Below are 25335 nucleotides of genomic sequence, written 5' to 3'. Positions count from 1 at the left end.
TATTTTATTTTATTTTAAGAGAAGTATTACAATTTACAAGCTACAACTGAATAATCTCTACTACAGTACTAGTCTGCTACTGCTGCAATGGCGTTGGCTTCACCAGCTGTTGCATATTTTACTGAATTCAGGAATACCTCCTCCTCTTCTTCTTCTTCTTCTTCAAGCTTCAATCGCCGCAATTTCACAATTCGCGCCACTGCTACTGCTCCTCCCCCCGGCCCTCGGAAAGACGTTGATTCCAATTCCGATGATTTCGCCTCTTTCGCCCGTAGAAATAGGAGTATCAGTGTCGGAGAGATGTCTGCCGATATCAAGCGAGTCAGAGCTCGCATGGAAGAGAATGAAGATTTGGCTATTCTTATGCGCGGTCTCAGGGGACAGAATCTCTCCGACTCCCAATTTGCTGCCGATGATGTCCAACTCCGCTTGGTTGAGGTTTCCATTCTTCCTTTACTTTCTTTTTCCTATCACATTCTTACTTATTTCTTAACAATAACCCATCTCTGTTTACTTATACAAACCCAACTAATGCTTTTTTTAGGGATATTATGAAATCAATATCAATTACACCTTCCTATTCGGATAATCACAATACTACATTTAGGAAAATATTATAGGGTGTCAATTTTTAATAATATGATGCCTTAGTCAAAGTCAGTGAGGGTATATTTAATTGTTCTTGGAAGAGAAATAATTTGCATTAAAAGAAACTTGTTTTGTAATGTTTCTTGTTATAGAGAAATAATTTGTAATGTTTCTTGTCTAGGTTGATGAAAGCAGTGAGTTCCTTCCATTGGCATATGATCCGGCAAGCATATCCTCATACTGGGGCAAGCGCCCACTTGCTGTTGCAACACGTGTTGTGCAATTGCTTTCTGTTGCAGGAGGTTTTCTTTCTCGTCTTGGATGGGATGTGATCAATAAGAAAGTCAAGGAGGTATCATGATCTTTTCATCCTCAAATTTTATAGAATAATGATGATAAATATATTAAGGATAACAATATGGTGTTATCCATCCATGCAAGGAGGCAATATATGTTTTGCCCGTAAGCTATCTTGCATAAATGGGGAGTGATGATATATTTTCTGCTGCTTGTTATGATTAAATTTCTGTGTAAATCATGCTGCTTTTTTATTTTTTCATTCTTATGATCACAATCTTTACCGGTGTTTTGGATAGAAAGAAATGGAAGGAAAAGAAGGGGAGGGAAATGGAGAGATGTGATATCTTTCATTTGGATAACAAATGAGGAAGGAAGGGAATTGGAGGGGAGAGAAATGGAGGGATTAAATTGTAGGAAAATGATCCCTCCAACAATGGAGAGATTTGGAAGGAAAACTCACCATTCTTCTCTCCCCTCCTCTTCTCCTCCCTCCCCTTCTTTTCCTTCCTCTAATGTTATCCAAACACACTGTACATGTTTTGTTTATATGCCAGAAACCATTGAATACAAAACCTACAGCCTAAACTTTTAGTGCTAAACATGTGGTGTCATTTGTCTATAGGTCAAATTTCACTTTCATATATGTACATGTTAAGCTTAAGATCTAGCCTGAGTAAATTTTTTTTCTCAACAAGTCTGGTGGTAGATGTAATTGTAAGGCTGTTTATGTCTTGGACTCTTGCTGTGAGAAACCAACCTCCTTTCTATGTTTTAGAAACTTTATAAGTCTTTTACTTATCTTTTCTAGGCCTTGGAAGAAATTATTATTTTTCAATCCAGTGTTTAATAGAGAATATTGTAATTCCATAAAGAAGCTCTTTAGGGAGCAGTGATTAATGAAATCCAAGCTTCCTACCCATTGTTCATATCTCTTTATTACTTGTGTGTGTTGTTGTAGGCCTCTATAGATATTGTTCCGCCCATATTTTAAAGCACCCTAAAATAGTTAAAATCACAAGAGACCCTCAAACTTCATTGTCGGACCCGCTTGTGCCCGCCTCAATTTGCTCGGCCATCACAAACCCCAATAACCCTTGACTCCACTCTTGTCTCCAATCGGCAGGAGGGCCCATCAAACCTATTTCCCGCTTGTGCTACTCCGTGCTTGCAAGCCCCTGTCGCACTTGGCTAGCATCCTCGTGCCAATAGATGAAGCGCGTCACATTGATCCAGTGTCAAAACATTCGGACTGTGACACTTGGTCTCTTCAAGCACTGGTGCACCCTTCTGTACTGGTATAGCAGCCAATATTGTGAACATAATCTGGATTCTGTAAGGAATTTATTGGCCAGTAATCTCTAAGCACAACATAAAAGTATAAAACCCACTAATATAGATGTTAGTTATATGTATAATGATATTGGATGTTGCTCTATGCTCTTCATATTTAATCAAATAAGGCCCAAAAACAGTATTTTTTCAGCCATTCTGCCAATTACATCTGTAGATTCCCCCAGCTTGTTTAGTGTTGAAGCTGCTTTTAGATGAAAACCTTCTTAATGTGGCTTCTATTTTCCCCTTTACTTGCCAGTTTTGTGAATAGTGCTATGTACTTTTTTTCCTATCTTATCTCGGGTGACATATGCTTGTTAAAATGTGTTACTAGAAGCTGTGGATCAATGCTAAGGAGTAGGATTGAACTGCTTCTTCTCTGCTGAATATTAAACAGTTATTTTTCCTAAAAAAAGTCTCCATTATGATTTTTCATGCTTAATTTTCAACTTTTACTACTGGATTGATTTCAATGACTCTAATGTTTACCAACTTTACTTCCCCCACTTATCAGAATGAAGTTGCACGAGCAATTGAATTAAGGGAGATTGTGACCTCTTTGGGACCTGCATACATCAAACTGGGGCAAGCTCTTAGCATTAGACCCGATATACTGTCACCATCTGCAATGACTGAACTCCAAAAACTATGTGACAAGGTAATGTTAGGTTTGTTTTAGTATGTTTTGCTAATTGCTATGGCTGGAAATGTTGGCGATTGTCTGTCTCCTTGAGCAAGTTAGCCTAAGTTTAAAGTACTTGGATCATTGTAATTTCTTACCTTGTGTATGTCGTGATCTTTCATTCTCAAGCTAAGGCTAGCATTTACGATATTTTTCTCATCCTGCTTGTCTAAAAGAGCATTCATATTACGTGTTGAGTGAATTTTCATCTACTTTCCTAATCCTTCCAACAATAGAGGGGTTTAGTTTATTAAAAGGGAAAGGAAAATGGATCCCTCCAATGCCCTACCTTTTCTTTCCTAGCATGATAATGGGTTTAAGGGGATGGCTTTGAAAAAGAAAGGGCTATGTCAAGATTTGGGTTAAGGGCACTTTGGTGGCTTTTGGTTAGTGTATTTTATATAGATATATCTCACACTTACTCTAAGTGAGGATGGCCACCTTCTATGAAAAATATGATAAAATTGATGGTTAGTTAACTATAAAACCATCCTTCCCAATAGCTAGGTAGGCAATGATATGTAAAAAGTGCTTTTGAAAAATAAACCTATGTAAATAGATATCATTGGCCAACAATTCTAACAACAATCCTGGTAATTATAGCAGTAAGAGGAGACAAATCATTTTTTATCAGCTAAGTGATGTATAATCAGCTTTGAGGTATTATACAGCCCACATGGGCTTCATCTACAAATTACCATTGTTTATCTAAAAAACATTTCTAGTTGTTTGCATCACCAATAGATATGCCTGTCTTGTCAGGTCTTACCTTTTCCTTTTATATGTTTGATGATGAGTTTTATTCCTCTTTGGCAATATATAAGGTTCCATCGTTCCCGGATGATGTTGCAATGGCTCTCATAGAGGAGGAGCTTGGAAGTCCTTGGCCTGAAATTTATGATGAGCTTTCATCCTCTCCAATTGCTGCTGGTATGCACAGTAATTTATTGGTTATTGGAAAAAAAAAGTGGCTTTTGTTTATTTTTGAGACACAAAAAAAAAAAAAAAAAAAAAAAAGGTGCCATTTACTACACTGTTAAGGTAACTTATTATGTGCTTGTACATTTGTGTTTCAGCATCTCTGGGACAGGTTTATAAAGGTCGATTAAAAGAAAATGGGGATTTGGTTGCTGTCAAAGTGCAGAGACCTTTTGTTCTGGAGACTGTAACAGTTGATCTGTTCATCATTCGTAATTTGGGATTGGTTCTTCGCAAATTCCCTCAGGTAATGTTTTCAAAATTCTGGTCATATATTGTTAATTACTGCCTGGTCTGCATCCGTCACCAAGAGAGAGAGTCTACTTCACAAGTTCAAGGAGTTTCCATCCCAAAACCATATGGCAATAGGAGTAGCCCCTTAGCCTTACAAATTGGGACACTTACATGTATTGTTTGGGAAGGTTATACCTCAACACTTCCCCTCATATGTAAGGTCTCTTTTATAATCTAGTCACATGTGATGTTTCAATGGTGTCATAATGCATTTTCACACTCCCCCTCACAGGACCCATTCAATTTGGCCCAAAGTACATAACAACAATTAAAGGTCCTAATCGTGGGCCTTGCTCTAATAAATGTTATATACGGGCCTGGCCCCACCCGTTAGCTAAGAGAGAGAACTCCCACTACATAAGTCTAAGGGGGTTCCATCCCAAAACCATATGGCAGCAAGAGGAGTAGCCCCTTAGCCTTATAATTGGACACAACTTTCTCTCTTCCTCAGTGTAGGATACACATCCTATTACTCACCCTTACTTTTTACAAGGGTTCAATGTGGGACAACACTTCCGCTCACATGTGGGTTTGTTCATGGGCTCAACATTTCCTCTCACATGTGAGTTGTCCATTATACTAGCCCAAATCACAACTCAACCCAAGATTTGATACCATGTTAAAAGGGTGTGAGCAGTAAGATGAAGTCCCTTTTGACAGTTTCCTATTAAGAGATAAAAGGTGGTTAAATGGTGATAGGATGAAGAGAGGAAGAAAATCGAGGCTTTTGATGAGGGCATGTGCTTTGCACGTGATAATCTACGCCGGAGTGTGGCGGTCAATGGCCGGTATCTGAGTATAGATCCTGGTCAGCTAAAAAATTTTGTTTGAGGTCGCAAAAGCCACTTTTTTTTTGTATATTTATTATTTTTATTTTATAAAAGGTCCTTTCTCACAAAATGACCAATATAAAAGGTCTCCTTCCTGACAAATTTTCCAAAATAATATTTTGGGCTAAACTGCCCTTTTCCAAGTTGTTGATTGTCTCATGAACCATGGCCTCGAACTAACATACTAATTATTTAGTAATTATGTTTGTTTTTGGACCTTGGATAGATTTTGTATAATCTGTGCAGTTCTAGGTCCAAGGGTTGAACAAAGCTGCCAGAAATGTGCTTTTATTTATTTTTGATTTTTTTTGGTAGTCTGAAGTGTCCAAATGAAAATGTCATCTCTTGCTAAGACACAATTAAAACAGGTGAAAGTCATGTAGCTAGGAGTAGGAAAGTTTGCACACTATCACTGGAACCAGGAGTTCTTTACTAGGATTTCTGTTCTTTGTAGTTGGAGCCCTATTGTAAGAATATACGGAGTTTAGTTTACCATAACAACTTAATGTTTAAGGGTGAGTAATAACCCTTCTCTACATCTCCTTTTTGTCATCTCTTCATTTTGTTCTGAGTTCACAAATCATACACAGCTTCTGGATATAGGATGTAATTTCTCAGGACAATGCTCTTTTTAAGGGCCTCTTCATGCAGTCTGTGGGCAAGCTTCAAGCTCTTCTTCCCTTATTTGCTTCAATGTCATATTTTCAAATCACAAACCTGGAATTCCTTGATCGGCAACGACCACCTGTTGATATGGTGTCGAACCACCAAAATCAATTTGCCTATTGCTTACCAACCGCAAATTGGGCTTCTAATAATTAATATTGACAATAAAATCAAGTAAATTCATGCAATTAATAGAGAGCATGTCTTTACTTTTACCCAACTCATGTTTTGCAAACTTTACTAAAAAGTTTTCTCAATCCTTTTTGGGTTTTTTTTTTTTTTTTTTTTTTTTTTTTTTTTTTTGACTCACATGTTTTCCCTCTCCTTTTTATCTCCTTACCTCTCTTTTAAAACTCTCTTAAATTTACTTGTATACTCTTTTATGTTTCTCACTTTACGCACTTTTTTTAAAATCTTGCTATGCCCCTTTTCCTTTTCGGACGGTTCCTAATGACGATTCTGTTAGCCGACCCCATGAGTTGGGACTAAGGCTTTGTTGTTGCTGTAGTTATAGAGAGCATGTGTACATATTTGTCTATTGAAGACCAGATGCAAGTTAACTTGATAGTTTTTTGGTATTCTGTAAACTTCAGATCTCCCTCCTCAGGGTCTTTACCTCTCACAATGCATTGCACCTAGGTAGGGAGAGGTGCGTTGACACACCTTGCTCCTGGATGCAAGTTATAACTAAAGACTAGATGTGCAGTTTCTTTTTTTTTTTTTTTTTTTTTTTTTTGGGTAGAAAATCAATAAAGAAGTCAATACCTATGTCATTTCCATGCTCCATAAACTGCATTACATGCTGTGTTTAATGCCTGTTTACTGAGAAATTATGTTTGACAATGCTCAATGCGACCTGCTTTCCTGGTCTGTAAAGAGGACCTTCATTAAGTTCATTAAATTTTTCATCTGATGTCAACCTCTTCCTTTTCACACATGGCCGCAGATCTCGGTTGATGTGGTTGGCTTGGTCGATGAATGGGCAGCACGTTTCTTTGAAGAGCTTGATTATGTAAATGAGGGTGAAAATGGTACAATATTTGCAGAAATGATGCGGAAGGACCTTCCACAGGTTATTATTCTCTCCTGCTTTTTTAATATTATATAATTAGTAATATATAGATGTATCTTAAAGCCTTGAAGGGGGTGTCACCCATGAACAAAAGAGGGGCTGTGAACAAAACAAAAAAAAAAAAAACTCATGCCTTCAAGTTATCACGAAGCATACTATCTAAGAAATCAAGAATTGTATCACCCAGAATCTAATACTTAACTCCAGCTAAACAAAAGGGAACTTGAAACCTTGACCCACGAGGGTTATGCCCTCAGAATTCCATTATGGGGTTTTTTTTTTTTTTTCCCTTTCCAAGCTAACCACCAAATTGCCAATGTAATTTTTTCGCCACACTTCAGCAATTCAAATGTCATCTTTCTTGGGTTTGCTTAGAGCATATGATTGTGTGCCTACATCTTCCATGAGCATCTCTTACTGTCCAATTGTACTATTCATCTTTATTTTTGATTTTTTCTCTATTTTATGTATTTTTTATTTTGCCTAGCTGATACTGGCACTTTCAGGTGGTTGTACCAAAAACCTACACTAAGTATACTTCAAGAAAGGTTCTTACTACTCAATGGATTGATGGTGAGAAACTATCGCAAAGCACAGAGAGTGATGTTGGTGAGCTGGTTAATGTTGGGGTTATATGCTATCTGAAGCAGGTATAAAATGCATAATGGATCATCATTCATCTATTAAATGATAAAGTAATTTTTGAATTGTTTATTCTGCATAGCTGATAAACACAACAAATAAAAAAATACAATTAGACTGTATTCCTATATGGATACCTGGGGGTCATCTGCTCCTTTGGTTGACATTGAAAAGTGCTGGAAAACCAGAAGTACAACTTCCTGTGAAACTGAAAAGCGGAGAGCTGTTTGTTTGACATATATGCAACTTTCTGGGAAGTTGTACTTCCCACAGTATGGTAGAAATTAGTGACTGCATTGCTTTGGATACTTGGATTGTCACTATTCCTTAGACAGTTTACCTTTCTTCATCTGACTGAAGGACTACTTATTTACTGTGTCCTTAATTTTCAAGTTAATAAGTCTTCCATGTCAGACTTCTGAGCCTATTATTGAGTATTGCACTTCTGTGGTCGCATATATGAGTCGGAGCATAAAAAGCATCCTGGAAAATTGTATGAATTAACAAATGAAAGATCCATACCCGGATTTTCAAGTTGGACAATGTGAGGTTTGATTCTTTTTATTTTTCATAGTGTTCAATTGCTATCACTATGAAACTAGCGCTTCACCTATGCTACAAAAAATTTTGTTGAGCCCCATGTAGTCTTTAACGATCGTATTAGATGTAGCTAAAAGCTTAATCTCTCTTCCCATTCCCAGATATGTAGCTAAAAACTTAATCTCTTTTCCCATTCCCAGATATTTACAGTGATCTTTTTGGTAAAATTGTATGCAGTTGCTTGATACTGGTTTTTTCCATGCTGATCCGCACCCAGGAAATCTAATCCGAACTCCTGATGGGAAGTTGGCAATACTTGATTTTGGTAATATTTTAATTTATGTGGCATGTGACAGTTAAGGTTGTATGTTACATTCTCATGTGCATGTGTATGGCCATAATTTTATAAGGGGAAATTTTTTATTTAGAAAAATAAATACTACGTAACTAAATAGATGAGCAAGTAGCAGCAACCACAATAGCAGAGGAATTTGAATATATTAATTATTAATTACAGTTCATCGCCCTTCAGACCCTCTCCACCCCCCCCCCCCCCCGGACATACACACACATATTTTTATATTACAAATTAAAATTCATCCCCCCACCCCCATATATCAAGAATGCAGTGCTTTACTAGTCTTACTGCAGCTTCAGAAAAGAAATTTGATCCCTTGACACCTATAAGCACTGACCTTTAAGATTCTTGTCCTATATCATACCATGTAAAACACCATATTGTAATGTATCATACCCTTGTCTTAGATTACAGAAAAATTGCTTGAGATTAAAATATAAGTTGTTCTCCAAAAGGCTTGGCTCATGTTCTTATTATATCAGAAGCCGATGTGATTTTTGACCCAAAAAAATAAAGGAGACAACACCCATTTTATTAAAATTGACTTGAACTTGACCAAGTTTTTCAAATAAAAGAATAGTTGCATTGTGCACAGGATTGAATTATTTAATATTGCTTTAGTTTCACTATATCTCAGAAGAACCGAGTGCTTATGAGACACTCATTACCAGAGGAGCACGAAAAGAAAATAATACTGGATCTGCAATATTAGTTATGTTCTTCTTTGTAGGCTTGAGTCTCTTCATATTCTTGTGCAAAGACCTTGAATTTTCCTGATCCTTGACTTCCCCAAGGTTCGAAATAGAATACGTTGGAAGAAGAATATAAATCTAGATAAAGTGTTGTCACATAATCTTCCCATTTACAATAAGGTGGATAACAGACATGCACCAATGTTACAGCTTTTGCTTTTCCATTTTATGAATAGGCTATTTACTGTTAAAGAACATTACGCTTTCTTTTATTCTGGAGTACTGAATCTTTTGAGGTAAAATTCTGCTCCAACAGGCTTGGTTACAAAATTAACTGATGATCAAAAGTATGGGATGATTGAAGCAATTGCTCACCTAATTCATAGAGATTATGAAGCTATAGTCAAAGATTTTGTCAAATTGGATTTTATACCGGAGGGGGTTAATTTGGACCCCATTTTACCTGTTCTCGCAAAAGTTTTTGACCAAGCACTTGAAGGAGGGGGAGCGAAGAACATCAACTTTCAAGAGCTTGCATCAGATCTAGCACAGATAACTTTTGATTATCCATTCCGTATACCCCCTTATTTTGCTTTAATAATTCGAGCAATAGGGGTGTTAGAAGGCATAGCTTTGGTCGGAAATCCTGAATTTGCTATTGTGGATGAAGCCTACCCATATATTGCGCAGGTACCTGCTTTATGCTGGGGAATTTTTCAGTGAAAATGACTTCATTTTTATTTACTTCTGCAAGTAGCTTGCATAATTTTATTTTTAAGGTTATTCTACCAGTTATATTAGCTACTTTAACTCTGTGGCTCATGAAATGGCTGCAATACAATCCACAGCTGGCTGACTGCAGAAGAATTAGATCCATTACCATGTTAATTTTTATCCTTTAATGTTGTTCCTGACTTGCCCCTACTTTTTTAGAGCAATATTTGGACTCCCAATTGAATATTATATATGCGGGCCATGCGGCTAAACAAACATCTCACGAGATTGATATTGTGAATTTGCAGTACATGAAGTCATGTAGACGCATGATACAATCACCCACCACCCTTATTTTCTGGTGATGTACAGCTTGTATTCCAATTTAATTATTTCCTCATTTGTTGTCGAGATGCATGATATATGTATCTCAAATTTTACAACGGAGGATTTAAAATTTTTGGCATAGAAGTTAAGTTTAAAAATCTACTATAGCTGCATTGTTTGTCTTAGCCAATTGATTGGAGTTTCTTAGATTCACGCAAGTTATTAACATTCTAGCAATTGGGAAATCACTGGGGATCTTGTCTCTTGATTCATAAATTCTTAGTCCCCAAGTGGGCTTTAGCATTCAGTTGTGGGTTGTTGTGTGGCAAGGGGTTCATGTTGGCAGTTTTGGGGTGGTAAGGTTGAAAGTGTAATTGGAACTTCCAACCTTGAGGTTGGGGGCTCAATGCCTATTATGTGCACTTTTAAGGATGGGAATCCCTTACCGTCCCCCTTCGTTCTCTTAGTGTCTGGCTCATTAGTCGAGGCCAGGTTGACCTGTGTGGGGTTTGTCCTGACTCCCTGTCTCCCAAAGATTGCCCCCTGCCCAACTTTTACTTTATTAAAGCTTGAGCAAGGTTGTGAACATGCTTGGCTAAGTTGTGCACATGAGGAGAGAGGGCAAGTGGGAAAATCAAACCAAAAGTGGTATGGGGAAAAATCAAAGGGACACCCAAAAATAGTGTACGAGGAAATTTTAAGTGACGGAAAGAGTAAATTTCTCCTTTGGGGTACAATATAAGTTGATGTTGATCAAGTAGATCTGCCCCCTATCTTACCTTCCTACTATCTAGGCCAGTAAAACTGTTGAACAAATTGATTTTGTGAATTACACTTTTGGGTTGTCTTCATTTCTTTCTCACCTTTGCAGTGTTAGTAGTTTGTAATTCATTCTTTTTATATATTTCCAGAGGCTCTTGACCGATGATTCCTCACGTTTAAGGAAAGCTCTTCGATATACCATATACGGAAGATCTGGAGTTTTTGATGCTGAGAGATTTATCGATGTGATGCAAGCTTTTGAAAATTTCATTGTGGCAGCTAAAAGTGGAGGAGGAGAGGATTTGAATGGTAGAATGGCAGAACTTGGGATTCTCCAGAGTGAACAGAATAATGATTTTGCTGGTTTCTCAATAAATTCATCAACGAACCAGCAGATTCAGACAAGAGCAGCTTTGTCATTTTTGTTATCTGACAAAGGAAACTTTTTCCGGGAATTTCTTCTGGATGAGGTATGCCTTATCTATTAATTTACTGTTAATTACTGGATAGATTTGTTGATTTAAATGTGTTATAGGTGTTGTTCCTCAATCCAATAAAGCATGTACATGTAAAATAAAAGGTTTTAATAATGTGGTAAAACTTAATTTTATGCTGGAAATGCAATGTAAAAGCACATTCTTGTATAAATTTAGCGGATAGACTATCATTGCTCTACCCTAGTCATCAATACCCCTTTTTTTTTTATCTTTTGGGAGTTGGTGGATTGGCCATAGGGATTAGGGACAAAATTCATCCTTTCCAGAAAAAGATTGCAATAGGTTGAGCTGTGATATCAAATTATCAACTTTTAATCATGCAAATTAATAGACAATTAAAGATATTTATAATTAAAATTGTGCCGTGGCGAGCATGAAATTCTAGTTGCTGCAATTTATTTGTAGTACTCCCATGTGTCCCTATTTAGTTGACAAACTTTGACAAGAACACAGTTTAGGCCAATTTAATTGATTTCTTATTTTATTGTGCAATAGTTGGTTTTTCTTTTTTTTTTTTTTAATTATTATTTATTTTATATTATGGTTATTAAGTAGTGGGGTATTATTTTATAAGCACTACCTCCGTTCCTAAAAGATGTGCTTGTTTTTCTGAAAAGGAGTCCCAAAATGATGTGTTTGTTTCTATTTCATTTCATTTATAGATTGTACTTTTGGACCATAAAACCCTCATTTCTCACTATTACTCCCTAATCTCTCTCTCTCTCTCTCTCCCCCCCCCCCCCCCCTTTTTTTTTTTTTTTTTTGAAAAATGCAATAAAGTACACCTTAAATAAAGTCGACAATGGCATGCCATTAAAAAGTTTGATTTTTTTTTTTTAATTAAAGCAATAAAGTACACCCACACTCATGCACTGATTCTATTTTCTTTACTTCTCATTATTGTCAATTCTAGAAACTCCCAATTCCTTAATTCCCGTGAAATATTAGAACGTTGAAGTAAGGTGATAGGTAGTGGGTAAAAAGTAAGGTGAAAGTAATAATATTTTCTTTAAAAAAAAATTATTTGGCTCCATGTCATTTATGGAAAGTAAAAAAGTGTAAACTAATTACGGATGGTTTTATAAGTAAAGTGTCTCAACTAAATAGGGACAGAAGGAGTGTTTCCTTGGGCAGCAAGTAGTCACTTTATAAAATTTGCTGCAATAGGACCGACTCTTGTAGGGGGATTACTTCCTTCTTTAATGCCTCCTTTTCACTGTTGTGTAGGCTGCAAGCCATAGATGAAACCCAAATTAATTATTGCCTGCACAATATGATAATCCCTCTTCATCACAATAACTACTTGCCTTATTTTTCGTTTGTTGCCCAATTTGAATATCAAGTAAGACTTGCTGTAAGTTTTTTTTAAAGATTTTCTATAAGAATCTTAGATATCTGTGTTGTAGTCATTTCCAAGATGATTATGCCAAATCATATGGCAATCAGTGTAGGATGAAGAAATTAATAAATCAGGATACTAGTAGTATTTAATTTCACTATGAAAGAGATTGACACACCTATGCAAGCAACGCCGGTGTCACTTAATTTGCTCAATTGCTCACCCCCTCCCCGCTTCTCCCAAACCATTTAATATACAAGGAAAGCAATATGGATAAAAACTTGATCCTAGAACCAAGGACCATATCTTTTTATAGAAATTCTTTGGGTCAAACAAGATTTGAAAGGATTTTGCTTGATGGCATCATGCAATTGCAACCAGCTAATTTATCATTTCTATTGCTTTGTTTCTTCTGTAAAATTATTTTAGACATTCGATTCTTCTCCCGTTCTCATGTCCTCATCCCCATCAAGAGTGGTAAATTGTTTAGTTTCGTGTTTTTTAATCGTGACATGTCAATTTCTTATTTATAGCAGCTTCAAGTGCAATATGAATTTCGCTTCTGAATATCAAGAAAATGTTTCATTGGAGTATGGCATAGCAAGTGTGGGAACAAATATGGATTTTCAACTGGATTGTGATTTACAGGATTCTTGCATCTTACTCTGATATTTCAAATTTCTAATTGTTGTATATGCTTCCTATTTTTCTTTGTCTCTTATCCAGATTGTAAAAGGCATCGATGCAGTGACAAGGGAGCAGCTGGTAAAAATTACATCTTCCCTTGGTATTGCTCCTGTAATCAGTGTATTTCCTGCCTTTGGGCCCATTAAACCTGTATCACTTCTACCCACTATCAATGAGGAGGACAAAATCATTCTAAACAATGTCCAAAGAGTAGTTGAGTTTCTTATAGCTGGAAGTTCATTGACAAGAAAATCAAATGAGGTATGGGATGCTTTTCAACTTCCACTCTAATTATTATTACCTAACCGTATGCCTATTAGTTAGAAATTTGCTTTTATCTATTTATGATGAATAATTGGAAAAAAGAAAAATTTTATCTGTTAAGGAAATCCTTTATGTGGTGTTCTCTTGATGAAGTCCCTTGATGGTTTGATATCTTTATATCTGTAACTACTTGTGTGGTTACGGTTACTATTTTAATTATAATGTTGAAATTGGTCGTTGATATGCAAGGTGTCAATTGTGTGCCCATTTACTCCCTCTGTTTCAAAATTTTAACATTTTCCTAAAACATCGATGTCACAATACTTCAACCATGCTCTATAAAATTCAACCCAAAAAAACTAAAAAGAAGACTTGCAAGTTGACCTTATTCAACCATCTAGATTTATTAATTGTTCACCATATCCCATTTTATTACTTCCCTTTTTATTACTTCCCTTCTCTCTTCTGAGTAGAGGTGTCAATTCGGGTGTTCGGATCGGGTTTGATAAAGTCAGGTCGGATTTATTTTTAAACTTGAGTCATGCTAAATTATTGTGTCCACGTGAGTCGAAATTTTAATCGGATATTTTTTCGAATCGAGCCGGGTCGGGTCGGGTGTGGTTTGACACCTCTGAGTTTTCACCCACCTTTTAACACAAAGACCGCCATGAAACCACTAGCCTCATCCCACATGAACCGCCTTTAAACTTCAAACAACAGTAGCACCATCAGTCCCACACCAGCAACGAAGAACAGTAGCCCCAACTGTTGGTTATGGGCAAATTTATATGATTGGGCTACTAATGTTCATGGTAGAGAGAAAGGTAGGGGTAGAAGAGTTGTTAATCGAGTGGTCTAGATGCTCTTCACACATTTTCTTTTTCTTTTAATTGCGTGATCTAGATGTTCTTCGAACATTTTCTTTTAATTTAATTGAGTGGTCTATATGTTCTTTGAACATTAAATATCCTCTTAATATGTGTCAACCCACTTAGTTGCAAGTGTTTTAAAAAAGAGGAAGTATATGTTATAGGAGCTAGTAACTCACCTCAAGCCACCAAACATTTGTCAATAATCAATGTTTTTGCTATGTGGTGAAGGTGAGACTTGGGAGAATGGTCCTTTAACATGGTATCGGAGCCATCATGACATAAAGGTCACGGGTTCAAATCTCATCCACCCCAACTTTTAAGTGGAATATTAAACGTTGGGTTCATGAAGGGCCCATGCTGCATCCATACATTTAGCCCAATGGGCTCTCGTGTGAGGGGGCGCGATAGAGTATAGAACATATTATTGAGCCTCAACCTTAAACTTTTGGTTGAATTGGTTTTTTAACATAATCGCTATAGGATCAAATGATCCTTTTTTTGTACTTGGATTTTTATAAAATTGTACAAGATGGAATGTAACACCCCAATAATTCTCCCTTTTTCAAACCACTTACTTTAAATAAAATAGTGGAGAACCATTGACATGTTACCGCCACGTGTTAAAACGTTAAGGCTTTATCAAAGTATCGCAGCGGAAAAATCAAACTTAAGTATTTAAAATAACACAATTTAGAAAACGAATAAGTCAAAGCTTACAAATTGGAACCATATAAGGCCCTTATTTAAAACCAAACCAATATTAAAAATCCAAAACATAAACGAAATAGCAAAGCATAAATAAGTTCAACACAAGAATCGAATACTCTCAATCACACCAATCCCTTGACAATGCGTTTGTCAAATCCCTTAACTTCACATCATCAAGCTAACCTGTGCATACTGCTCCCCAATAATACAAGTGTAATAATTGGATCATCACAGGGTCATTGAAAGGCGAAGGCCATGACCAAAAGAAAACACACACAAAAGCACGCAATCAGCAAAGCTGAGTACATACAAGCTACAACGTACCAAACCTAGCATGCTCAATTAATTAAAGTAATTAAACATACAACACGAATTCATTAATCAAGTCTCCACACTTAGACAATTCAATTGACTCAACATACTTACTAACCAATTCCAAACACTTGACTCATCATATTCAATTTAATAAATTTAATTTAGTTTGGAGTAAGCAATAGACCAGGTTGTCCAATCCAGGTCCCAAATGACCATTTGAAATAAAAGTTTAGCGCGATGCAAGAATGGGCGCGACTCCATTCTCACAAAGTTAGTCTAGGATCCCATCTAACTTTCATTATAAAATAAAATGTAAATACCAAAAGAGAAGAGGACATGTTGATCAAACAAGCCTCGAAAAGCCACGGGCTACCACCGTGTACCCCAACCCATAATTGTCAATACTCTAGAAGTGCACGCTTTCCAGAGTTTTATTGCTCATCCATGTTTCACTTTACGTGATTACAATTTTAATTAATAGCCGACTCAATCAAAAAGACCATACATAACAATCATACATCAATTCGTTTTTAATCTTATTTAAGACAATGGTGATCACATCACAAATTAACCTTTAATTCCATTAAACTTCCAAATTATCCAAAATTGTTGAACATAGTCAACTCACCTAGCCATTTCGGCTTAATCCACCTTTACTCAACATACTAACAAGTTATGATTGAGTAATAAATAAATAATAATAACCTTGTGGAATAATTAATAAATTCATTCCACTTAAACCATTCAATTCCAATCCTTTAATAAACCAAATGTGGTTAACAAACCAATCCAATAAAATTATGCTTGTATCAACATTCCATACAAACATTTTATCCAATATAATTCAACATGTTTGCATCCATAATTCCATACAAACATAATCAATTCACCAAAACATGTTTCATAAACATAAGCACATGAGTTAAATCAATGTGTAACCAAACAATTTCCATCCAAGTGTTCCCTAATCATGAAACTAAGTTCTTTCCTTTTGGTACCTAAACATGATACTACTTATAACGAAGTAGACATGTACGTACCTCATACAAACAATCCTTTTGAGCCACTTTTAATCACTTAAAATTCTCATAGGGAATAATCACTTCCTAGAAAACAACCAACAATTAATATTACTATCCCAAGTAATTTCCAACAATATAATATGATGAAAAACTTATTAAAATAAATAAAACATATATTTATATGCTTAATTAACTTTAAAAATAATTAATTTTATTAATCAAACTCAAGGATAAAATTTTAAAAATAAAAAACTTCGTTAAAAATGAAAAACTGCCCGAAAATCATATTTAGAGGCAGAATTTGGCCACGAGAGGGTGGTGCTCACTACCAAAGGTAGTGAGTCTTTCTTAAAACATCGTTTCCACATGGAAAACACTACTTTTTTGTCAAAATCGGATGAGTTCAGAACCTGATCGGGATTAAAACGGGATTAATATTAACGAACCGAAATCTAAACATTAAAATACGAATTTACGTGTTCAAAATAATCTGGAAACTAATTAGTAATATAATCACCAAAATTTCAAAACATCATTACTATAAAAGCCCTAAATCAATTGTTCATAAAAACCCTAAAATCATGATTTTCAATAAATTGAAACCCTAGGTTTATAATTCATAAAATATGAAATTTATAACATAAATATAATCTGAAATTTATAATCTTTATACCATTAAAATATAATTTAATACTAAAAATATAATCTTTATACTAAAATCAAAACCCAAAACAATTAAAATAACATTAAGCAAAATAATGAAACAAAGGAGGATGAAAATAAGACTAACCTTTTTGTGTGGGAAATTTTGGGGATGTATGGGGTATTTATAAGAGAGAGAGTGGTGTAGGGTTAGTTTTAAGATTGGGCCTCATAAAATTAATGGGCCAATTAAGAAAAGAAAGTGGGTTTGGTTTGTTTGCTGGATATAAATTAGTGAAGAAAGGTTCATAAAAAGTTCTTTGTAATAAAATCGTTCATCAAACCCAAAAATAATTTGAAACTTTTGAAATTAAATCCGAAAAAAATACAAATAAATATTATGAATAAAATATAATTTCATTACTAATATATTTAAAAATACGGGGGATTACAATCTACCCCTCTTAAAAGAAGTTTCGTCCCGAAACTTAGCACAAAATCCCTTAAATTGCAAAACTTTTGCATAAAGCCATTTCAAAAATTTCAAAATTATATCCCAATTGTGTCATAATATCGACACTAATACTTTATCACCATTCCAATTTACGCACTTCACTAGATGCGTAAACAAATAAAATCGCTATGAAAAGCATGAAAACACCATAAAATAGCATAAAATAGGGTAAAAAAAAAAAAAAAAACGCGAAATTATACGCATTCTACCCCCCTTAAAGAACAAGAGTTACGCCCTCGTAACTCACCTCATTAAACAACTTAGGTTATCTCTTTCTCATATCATCCTCGGCCTCCCAATGGCTCATGTTTTCCTCACTTTTCGAGTATACCAAAATATCATCAATAAAAACAACTACAAACTTGTTCATGGAATACTCGATTCATCAAGTCTATAAAAATTGCAAGTGCATTGGTCAACTCAAAAGACAAAACTGTAAACTCGTAGTGCCCATATCTAATCCTAAAAGCAGTCTTAGGTATATCCTTATCAGCCACTCTTAATTGATGATACCCCGAACGTAAATCAATCTTGAAAAACACACTAGCTCCTTTCAATTGATCAAACAAATCATCGATCTTGGGTAGTGGGTACTTATTCTTTATTGTGACATTATTTCAACTCTCTATAATCGATCCACAATCTCATGCTCCCATATTTCTTCTTCACAAAATACATCCAAAACTCATTCACAATTGGCACATCTTCCACATTCACTTACTACTCATTTCCAAGTCTTGCACACAACAAAAGAACAAAGGATGCCCCTTACGTACAAGTTTTGACAACTTTAACGCAGAAATAATCCCAATACCATTTGGTTTCCCAAAACGTCTGTAATACACAATCTCCCCCAAAGAACTCCTTAAGTAAACATTCTTTATCTCACAATCAATCTTATATTAGCTTATAAGTGGCTAACCAATCTATTCCCAAAATGACATCAAGGTCATCCAACTCAAATTCTATAAGATCAGATGGAAAATCAGTCTCTCCAATCCTCAAAGGTAAACCCTTATGTATCTTGGTGCACCTCACAACCTCACTAGTAGGCAAACTAATAAGCAAGTCAATCGAATTTGGTTCAACTAGTCCTAATAGCAGCAGCTAAAGCATCATTGTTAGCCATCCTCCTTCTCTACCTAGAAATGTAACACACTCTTAGGCTGACATCAGCGCGAAAAAAACTCTTCTTGCTTAATAAATCACATTCATAATCATCAAATATATATATTAAGGTAGAAAGGTGGACACGGCCACACAATCGCCCCTAATAAGTCACTTTCAAAGGAAATGATTATTTATTTTTAATCATTCCTACGCACACGAAAATTAAATAAAATAATTCCCTTGATTCAATTCCACCAAAATTCATGCATCAAGTGCATAACATCATTAAATTAACACACATTAGTAGACACACAATTACATGCTTCACACAAATAAATTAAATCATTTAAACATTTCACATTACACAAAGAATCTCATTCCATTCCATTCCATATGACATGCTTTAATCCTTAAACATGATACTAAGTGATCACTCAAGTTTGCACCATTACATGAACATACACAATTAAATAACTTGCATGATCACTTCATACAATATAAAAGCATTAAGTAATTAATTACAATGCATAAAGAAATAAATAATCTATTCTATACGCCCTTTCTAATGCTACCCAAATCTCACCGATAAGCAAAATAAGCACACAAGTTAGGAATAAAAATAAATAATTAAATTCATTTTATTTCAAAATAACAAAAATACTTTGAAAATATATAAAACAAATAAATAAACTTTTTTTATTAAATGCCGAAATAAATATATTAGAATAGAATAATTTTTGAAAATCTAAGTTAACTTTAAATAAGGTAGTCGAATAAACTCATTAGATTTAAAACGTTAGGCGCCTAAAAACTTTAAATTAATTTTAGTGGTAATTAAATCGAACCTAAGCTCTGATACCACTTTGTAACACCCCAATAATTCTCCCTTTTTCAAACCACTTACTTTAAATAAAATAGTGGAGAACCATTGACATGTTACCGCCACGTGTTAAAACGTTAAGGCTTTATCAAAGTATCGCAGCGGAAAAATCAAACTTAAGTATTTAAAATAACACAATTTAGAAAACGAATAAGTCAAAGCTTACAAATTGGAACCATATAAGGCCCTTATTTAAAACCAAACCAATATTAAAAATCCAAAACATAAACGAAATAGCAAAGCATAAATAAGTTCAACACAAGAATCGAATACTCTCAATCACACCAATCCCTTGACAATGCGTTTGTCAAATCCCTTAACTTCACATCATCAAGCTAACCTGTGCATACTGCTCCCCAATAATACAAGTGTAATAATTGGATCATCACAGGGTCATTGAAAGGCGAAGGCCATGACCAAAAGAAAACACACACAAAAGCACGCAATCAGCAAAGCTGAGTACATACAAGCTACAACGTACCAAACCTAGCATGCTCAATTAATTAAAGTAATTAAACATACAACACGAATTCATTAATCAAGTCTCCACACTTAGACAATTCAATTGACTCAACATACTTACTAACCAATTCCAAACACTTGACTCATCATATTCAATTTAATAAATTTAATTTAGTTTGGAGTAAGCAATAGACCAGGTTGTCCAATCCAGGTCCCAAATGACCATTTGAAATAAAAGTTTAGCGCGATGCAAGAATGGGCGCGACTCCATTCTCACAAAGTTAGTCTAGGATCCCATCTAACTTTCATTATAAAATAAAATGTAAATACCAAAAGAGAAGAGGACATGTTGATCAAACAAGCCTCGAAAAGCCACGGGCTACCACCGTGTACCCCAACCCATAATTGTCAATACTCTAGAAGTGCACGCTTTCCAGAGTTTTATTGCTCATCCATGTTTCACTTTACGTGATTACAATTTTAATTAATAGCCGACTCAATCAAAAAGACCATACATAACAATCATACATCAATTCGTTTTTAATCTTATTTAAGACAATGGTGATCACATCACAAATTAACCTTTAATTCCATTAAACTTCCAAATTATCCAAAATTGTTGAACATAGTCAACTCACCTAGCCATTTCGGCTTAATCCACCTTTACTCAACATACTAACAAGTTATGATTGAGTAATAAATAAATAATAATAACCTTGTGGAATAATTAATAAATTCATTCCACTTAAACCATTCAATTCCAATCCTTTAATAAACCAAATGTGGTTAACAAACCAATCCAATAAAATTATGCTTGTATCAACATTCCATACAAACATTTTATCCAATATAATTCAACATGTTTGCATCCATAATTCCATACAAACATAATCAATTCACCAAAACATGTTTCATAAACATAAGCACATGAGTTAAATCAATGTGTAACCAAACAATTTCCATCCAAGTGTTCCCTAATCATGAAACTAAGTTCTTTCCTTTTGGTACCTAAACATGATACTACTTATAACGAAGTAGACATGTACGTACCTCATACAAACAATCCTTTTGAGCCACTTTTAATCACTTAAAATTCTCATAGGGAATAATCACTTCCTAGAAAACAACCAACAATTAATATTACTATCCCAAGTAATTTCCAACAATATAATATGATGAAAAACTTATTAAAATAAATAAAACATATATTTATATGCTTAATTAACTTTAAAAATAATTAATTTTATTAATCAAACTCAAGGATAAAATTTTAAAAATAAAAAACTTCGTTAAAAATGAAAAACTGCCCGAAAATCATATTTAGAGGCAGAATTTGGCCACGAGAGGGTGGTGCTCACTACCAAAGGTAGTGAGTCTTTCTTAAAACATCGTTTCCACATGGAAAACACTACTTTTTTGTCAAAATCGGATGAGTTCAGAACCTGATCGGGATTAAAACGGGATTAATATTAACGAACCGAAATCTAAACATTAAAATACGAATTTACGTGTTCAAAATAATCTGGAAACTAATTAGTAATATAATCACCAAAATTTCAAAACATCATTACTATAAAAGCCCTAAATCAATTGTTCATAAAAACCCTAAAATCATGATTTTCAATAAATTGAAACCCTAGGTTTATAATTCATAAAATATGAAATTTATAACATAAATATAATCTGAAATTTATAATCTTTATACCATTAAAATATAATTTAATACTAAAAATATAATCTTTATACTAAAATCAAAACCCAAAACAATTAAAATAACATTAAGCAAAATAATGAAACAAAGGAGGATGAAAATAAGACTAACCTTTTTGTGTGGGAAATTTTGGGGATGTATGGGGTATTTATAAGAGAGAGAGTGGTGTAGGGTTAGTTTTAAGATTGGGCCTCATAAAATTAATGGGCCAATTAAGAAAAGAAAGTGGGTTTGGTTTGTTTGCTGGATATAAATTAGTGAAGAAAGGTTCATAAAAAGTTCTTTGTAATAAAATCGTTCATCAAACCCAAAAATAATTTGAAACTTTTGAAATTAAATCCGAAAAAAATACAAATAAATATTATGAATAAAATATAATTTCATTACTAATATATTTAAAAATACGGGGGATTACATGGAACATAATTGTGTGGGATAAGACATAATCGGGTAGGATCCGTCGGGATCGTCTAATCCCACTTTTTACTTATTAAAATGAGCCTCAAGCAATCAACTCAATCTCTAAGCCTAGAAAATCACTATAAAACTACTTAAACTACAAATTTTAGCATTTTTATAGCTTAAAAAATGTGTACTTAGTTATGTAGCAACCTTTTTACTACTCCTTTTATTAACTTTGTAGGATCTTACGATTCTACGATCTGATTTTAGCGATTTGATCCTACTTCTCTCACTAATCCAATGTGTGGACAACCTTGGACAAAACTTTATGTTTAGACTATGGTACGCGGCTGGTGGGGGTAGGAGATGAATTTAAGAAAAACTGGGGTTTTACTATTTTAGAAGTGTAAATTACACCTTCTCATTTTCTTTTGTTTGTCCTATTCATAGAATCTAACACATTATCAGATAATATATAATTCAAAACGTTATGTGAGATCATCGATGTTTAGTCATCATAAATTTGCGAGATCATCGATGTTCAGTTACCATAAATGACTTGGTTGGAAGGAGTTAGGAAGAATATGAAGTATTTGGATTTGCATGAGGATGAGGTATTTGATCGTAAGGGATGGAGGAGGAAGATTTTGTCGATGACTACACGGAATAATTATTTTTGGTTCATGTAGCCGACCCCACTTATGGGATTAAGACTTTGATTGATTGATTATAAAATATTACAATATTGCATTGGAAAATGTGCTTAATGCAAATACAAGAAAGTAAACGGAGAGAGTAAGAGCATGTACATTAGGGTTCTTAAACTAACTCTCCAATGGACTTTTAGAGGAGAGAGAATTAAAACTATTTCTATGCCAACAATGGGGCTTTTAACCAGCTCTTTGGTGGCTCTCCATCATGAGAATGACTCTTTCCTAAGAACCACTAATATCGAAGCACAAGACAAGAACCACGTAATCGAAGCACAAGACAATATACTTTGATCAGCTTTTGCAAGGTACAATAGTCTTTTGCAAGGTATTCCTCTAATTTTTATGTAGTTATATGCTTAGCAAGTGTAACTAGCTCTTGAATCTTTTTTAGGATTAAGAGAGCTCTTTGGGTCTTTTTGAATTTGGCTTTTAAGTTCCTCTTATCAAGAGAGAGGTATAGAGAGAAGATTAGAGCTTGTTGAAAAGATGACCCAATGTCCAATTGTACATACTTAGGGCCTGTTCTAATGGCCTGTACTAAACTGGACTAAACTGAATATTTTATGAGAGGAGGATATTAGGAACTGAATTGAAATTAATCTGAAGAGAACAGACCCTCACATACACTTCTTATTCTATCAGGCTATCAGCCAATCACTTGTTTATGTGACTAGAAGTGGAACATAAGGCATCTGACTAACTAGGGTTTGACATCACTAAAATTTCTAGTTTCTATATGACATTTGTTCCACTTGATTTGTGATCTGCAAGGATATATTTCCTTATTAATGTTTAGAAGCTAATTGCTATGCTATTTTAGTCCTATGACTCCTATCACTGAAGAAAATTTGTTTTCATGGCTAATGAGTTTGGCTTTGCTTTTACATGCCTATGTTGCTGGAAAATGGAAGTTGGTTGCTCTTGTGACTTTGTGAGTACCCCTCAATTGAGCAAGAAGTGTCATACTATTTGCTTTGTTAATGTTGACAGGCCATAAATGCTGATCAGGCCATGAGGGAGCTCCTTCCACTGTTGCCAGGCTTGTCTGCTAAAGTGTTGCCTGAAGTCGTGAGTCGGCTGGGTTCAAGAGTGGCAGCACGTTTGATTCGTGATACATTGATGTAAGTAGTCACAGGTTCACAGCTCGTTGACGCAAAGTGTACAGTCTCACATACTGCCTGGCCTTATGCTCTCATAGGATTCATCAACTGAGTATATTATATCTTCTGCCACACTTATATCTTCTGACAGAATAATTTCTGTGAGACCAGGTGAAAAGTAATGAGCAATGGAGCAGTTGTTGAGTATACATGTTTAGTAATTTGTCATTAACCTTCCCGCAAAATTCAGTGAGATATAAGTCCCCAAAAGTTACTCTAATTAATTTTTGATTATCAATGAATTGTAAAATGGAGTCTATCAGGAATTTTGGGAGGAGGGATGAAGATGAAAGCATTCATTATTTGCCATGCTTTGTCTTTTTTCTATTGCAGTCTCAGTTGTTCATAGTGTTATACTGTTATTACTGCCATAGTGTCCTTTATAGCAATCTGACCAAAAAAGTGATGAACAATGTTGCTAATCTATGTTACTAGTAATGTCTATTCTTCAAGGATTGAATTGCAAGAGGTCGAGGTTCTCCAAATTGAAGGTATGAGGGTAAGTTCACCAAGTTGTACAATTGCACTTCCTTTTTTTTACAAAAAATATTATTATTAAGTGCATGTGCCTTAGTTTGACCTTTTGCATTATTCTAATATACCGCTTTGATCAATTTTATACTGCCTTAGTTATTATTTGTAACAAAGGAATTTTTATGTCTCACAAATAACACCCTTTTTGTTGCATAAAAAGAATCGGGGTAGTAATAAAGATTAAGTATAGTCATGTGAGCTCTTATTAGAATCGGAATCGTATTTCATTTAACATACTCCCTCTGTTTTTTTTATATGCATCACTTTGACAATTGCACTATTCATATACCATGGTTGACTTAATCTTTTCACCTCTAAAAAATAAATAAATGTTATTATACTACCTCCGGTCCAAATTACTTGCAACTTTGGGGTATTATTTGTGAGATATAAAATATTCCAAAGTTGCGAGTAATTTGGACCGGAGGTAGTATAATACTAAGTATATCATTAGATTTGTCATAGTGTCTAGTTTCATAATATAAAATGTACAATTAAAGATACTAATGGTCAAAGTAACATCTCGGCAAATGTGTCGGTCAAACTGATGCATATAACATGCTCTCTGACCGGCATAATTGTCGAGACGTTACTTTGACCATAAATATCTTTAATTGTGTATTAGTAAAAATTGTAACAAAATTATACTATGAAACTAGACATTATGATGAATCTAATGATATATAATATAATAACATTTATTCATTTTTTAGAGATGAAACAATT

General features: G+C 34.6%; 1 protein-coding gene across 1 annotated transcript; it reads left to right on the top strand.

Moving 5' to 3' along the window:
- The first annotated feature begins 5 nt into the window (after positions 1 to 5).
- LOC145593795 (uncharacterized) lies at positions 6 to 24384 on the top strand. The gene is made up of 12 exons (XM_081650159.1): positions 6 to 438; positions 770 to 940; positions 2735 to 2878; positions 3727 to 3832; positions 3979 to 4127; positions 6617 to 6742; positions 7249 to 7392; positions 8162 to 8249; positions 9291 to 9664; positions 10927 to 11247; positions 13340 to 13561; positions 23906 to 24384. The coding sequence occupies exons 1-12, from the start codon at positions 88 to 90 to the stop codon at positions 24038 to 24040; spliced, it is 2331 nt and encodes a 776-aa protein (XP_081506285.1). The 5' UTR covers positions 6 to 87; the 3' UTR covers positions 24041 to 24384.
- The last annotated feature ends 951 nt before the right edge of the window (positions 24385 to 25335 follow it).

This window comes from Chenopodium album, chromosome 19 (genome assembly GCF_948465745.1).
Source record: "Chenopodium album chromosome 19, dcCheAlbu1.1, whole genome shotgun sequence".
Classification (NCBI taxonomy): domain Eukaryota; kingdom Viridiplantae; phylum Streptophyta; class Magnoliopsida; order Caryophyllales; family Amaranthaceae; genus Chenopodium; species Chenopodium album.
This window is presented reverse-complemented; position numbering and strand designations above follow the sequence as displayed.